Source organism: Psammomys obesus, unplaced genomic scaffold (genome assembly GCF_907164565.1).
Source record: "Psammomys obesus unplaced genomic scaffold, mPsaObe1.curated_primary_1811, whole genome shotgun sequence".
In the NCBI taxonomy this organism is placed as follows: domain Eukaryota; kingdom Metazoa; phylum Chordata; class Mammalia; order Rodentia; family Muridae; genus Psammomys; species Psammomys obesus.
In genome coordinates this window covers 18282-20190 of record NW_026593913.1, presented here as the reverse complement: position 1 = coordinate 20190, position 1909 = coordinate 18282, and the positions used below count along the sequence as shown (strand labels likewise).

At 41.9% G+C, this 1909-nt stretch overlaps 1 protein-coding gene across 1 annotated transcript; it reads right to left on the bottom strand.

Moving 5' to 3' along the window:
• Positions 1–114: 114 nt before the first annotated feature.
• Positions 115–1041, bottom strand: LOC129684349 (vomeronasal type-1 receptor 54-like). Its single transcript, XM_055617474.1, has one exon. The coding sequence runs from the start codon at positions 1039–1041 to the stop codon at positions 115–117; it is 927 nt and encodes a 308-aa protein (XP_055473449.1).
• Positions 1042–1909: the final 868 nt, after the last annotated feature.

The following is a 1909-nucleotide window of genomic DNA, read 5'->3' as shown; positions in this document are numbered from 1 at the left end:
AACAGAAAGAATAACTGTCTTTTTTCTTTGACTTGAAGCTCACATAAGCACAGTACATAGTTCTGATGCCAGTGCACCAGCTCATCTTAAAAGAACTTATCCATACTTGAACAGTCATATGTCTACTGTCCTCCCATGACATTTGAAAATGTGAATTATTTGTTTTTCAGTGCTGAGGACCAAAAAAGGACTGACTGTGGCATAGTTATGACATAAAAAAATCACAATAAAATAAAATATGGGATCTTTACTTGGATATAAGAAGTAGGAGATGACGCTGTCCAAGGTGTACATCACCACAAAGAAGCTCATGAGGCACAGGATGGTCTGTGTGGCTCTGTGTTCTGGGGATGATGTAGGGGAATGGTTAGTGCTGTGGAGAAACTGGGACTGTTTCTTATGTCTGTATAGGAAAGTCACCATGTATGTGCTGGAGATGGCCATGAGACCTACAAAGATGACATCTCTGAGAGTAAATAGTATATAAAATGTATGCCAGAAAGAGTAATGCATGGGCAGAAGACAGCAATATTGAGTGATGTATGTAAAACCAGGTGAGGTCAGATTAGGTGTCGCAGTTACATATGCTATCAGTGGACTACTAAGGGATGTATAAAAGATACTCAGAACAAAAAGGCAACCTAGCATGTGGTATGGAGATATGTGTTTGAACTTTCCTAGACAGGAATTTCTTGGACTGAGGGTGATGGCCTGGAGGATGCTGAGCAGGCTAGTGGCACAAAGAGAGAGGCTCCTAAAAAACCTGTACAAGAATATAACAGTTTTGCATGTGGAGTCACTCCATCTCTTCCCTGGCATAAAAATGTCTGAAGCTACTAAACTCATGACTACCAGCATCAGTATGTGGATTAGGGCCAAGAGACTGATGGGCAGATCAGTGAGTCTGGTCCTCTGTCCAAGAATGAACTTGAGGACCTGGAAGAGAAGAAGGAAGTTGTTGCCTGAGAGCCCAATTGCAGCTTCGAAATACAGAGTGTTTCTTATCTTAATTTCATAAGACAGTTCATTGATTTTATTCATTTTAAGGCTGAAAGAAGCAGGTAGGAACTTTGAGGGGAAACAGCAAGAAGATTCTCTATTCCAAAACTAGCCTTGCTCATCAACTGTAGACAATGGCAGCTCTGCTAATCTGAGGAAGATGTGTTGATGTTTCACAGTTCAGCCTTGTTCCATCTAATATCGCCTCTACCTCACCTTGCCCAGAAGCCATGTTCAATTTCTCCATTGTTTCCCACTTGTGTGCCCCATCCGTACATAAGCTTTCTCCATATTGAAAATTCCCATGGGCAGTGGAAATACTCTTTCCTACTGTTTCCATTTGAGGTTTCCTGAGGCAAAAGCAATGTCTTACTTGTCTTTCATCTGCATCATGTTGATTGCCAGACACATAGCAGCTCTGCAGGTTTAGGTGAAGTTCAATGAGGATAGCAAGAAAGAAAAAATGAAACTCTCAGATGAAGCAGGCCCAGAACAATTTTATTTTAGTCTCTTTGTTCTGCTCATTTACTGCAGACCAAGTGCTCTTCATGTGGTTCTGCAGGGAGCATTGAGGAGTGGAAACTCTGAATCCAGACTATTTCAGATCTTACTCACTCCTGCCATTTCCTGTGTGTGATCATGAGCAGTTGAGGATTGAGCTGTAGGTAAGAACATAAGACAGTTGTGTGCCTATGTCAGGGAGATGTGTAAGAAGATGAAGTCTACATACCAAGCATGGCAGTGTTCCCTGCACAGGGTGAACTCTGTGGAAGTGTAGGCTGCTGGCTTTATTCTCATGAAGTCCCCTCACATTTGTGACTTGGGATAGTTAATGTAGTTTTAAAAACAGCTCTCTGGTCTGTCCCGGCCTGAAACAGAAAAGATTAAATACGACAGCAGTAGACTACCT

Coding starts and splice junctions, on each gene's coding strand:
- LOC129684349 (XM_055617474.1), bottom strand. CDS start 1,041: ATGAATAAAATCAATGAACTGTCTTATGAAATTAAGATAAGAAACACT.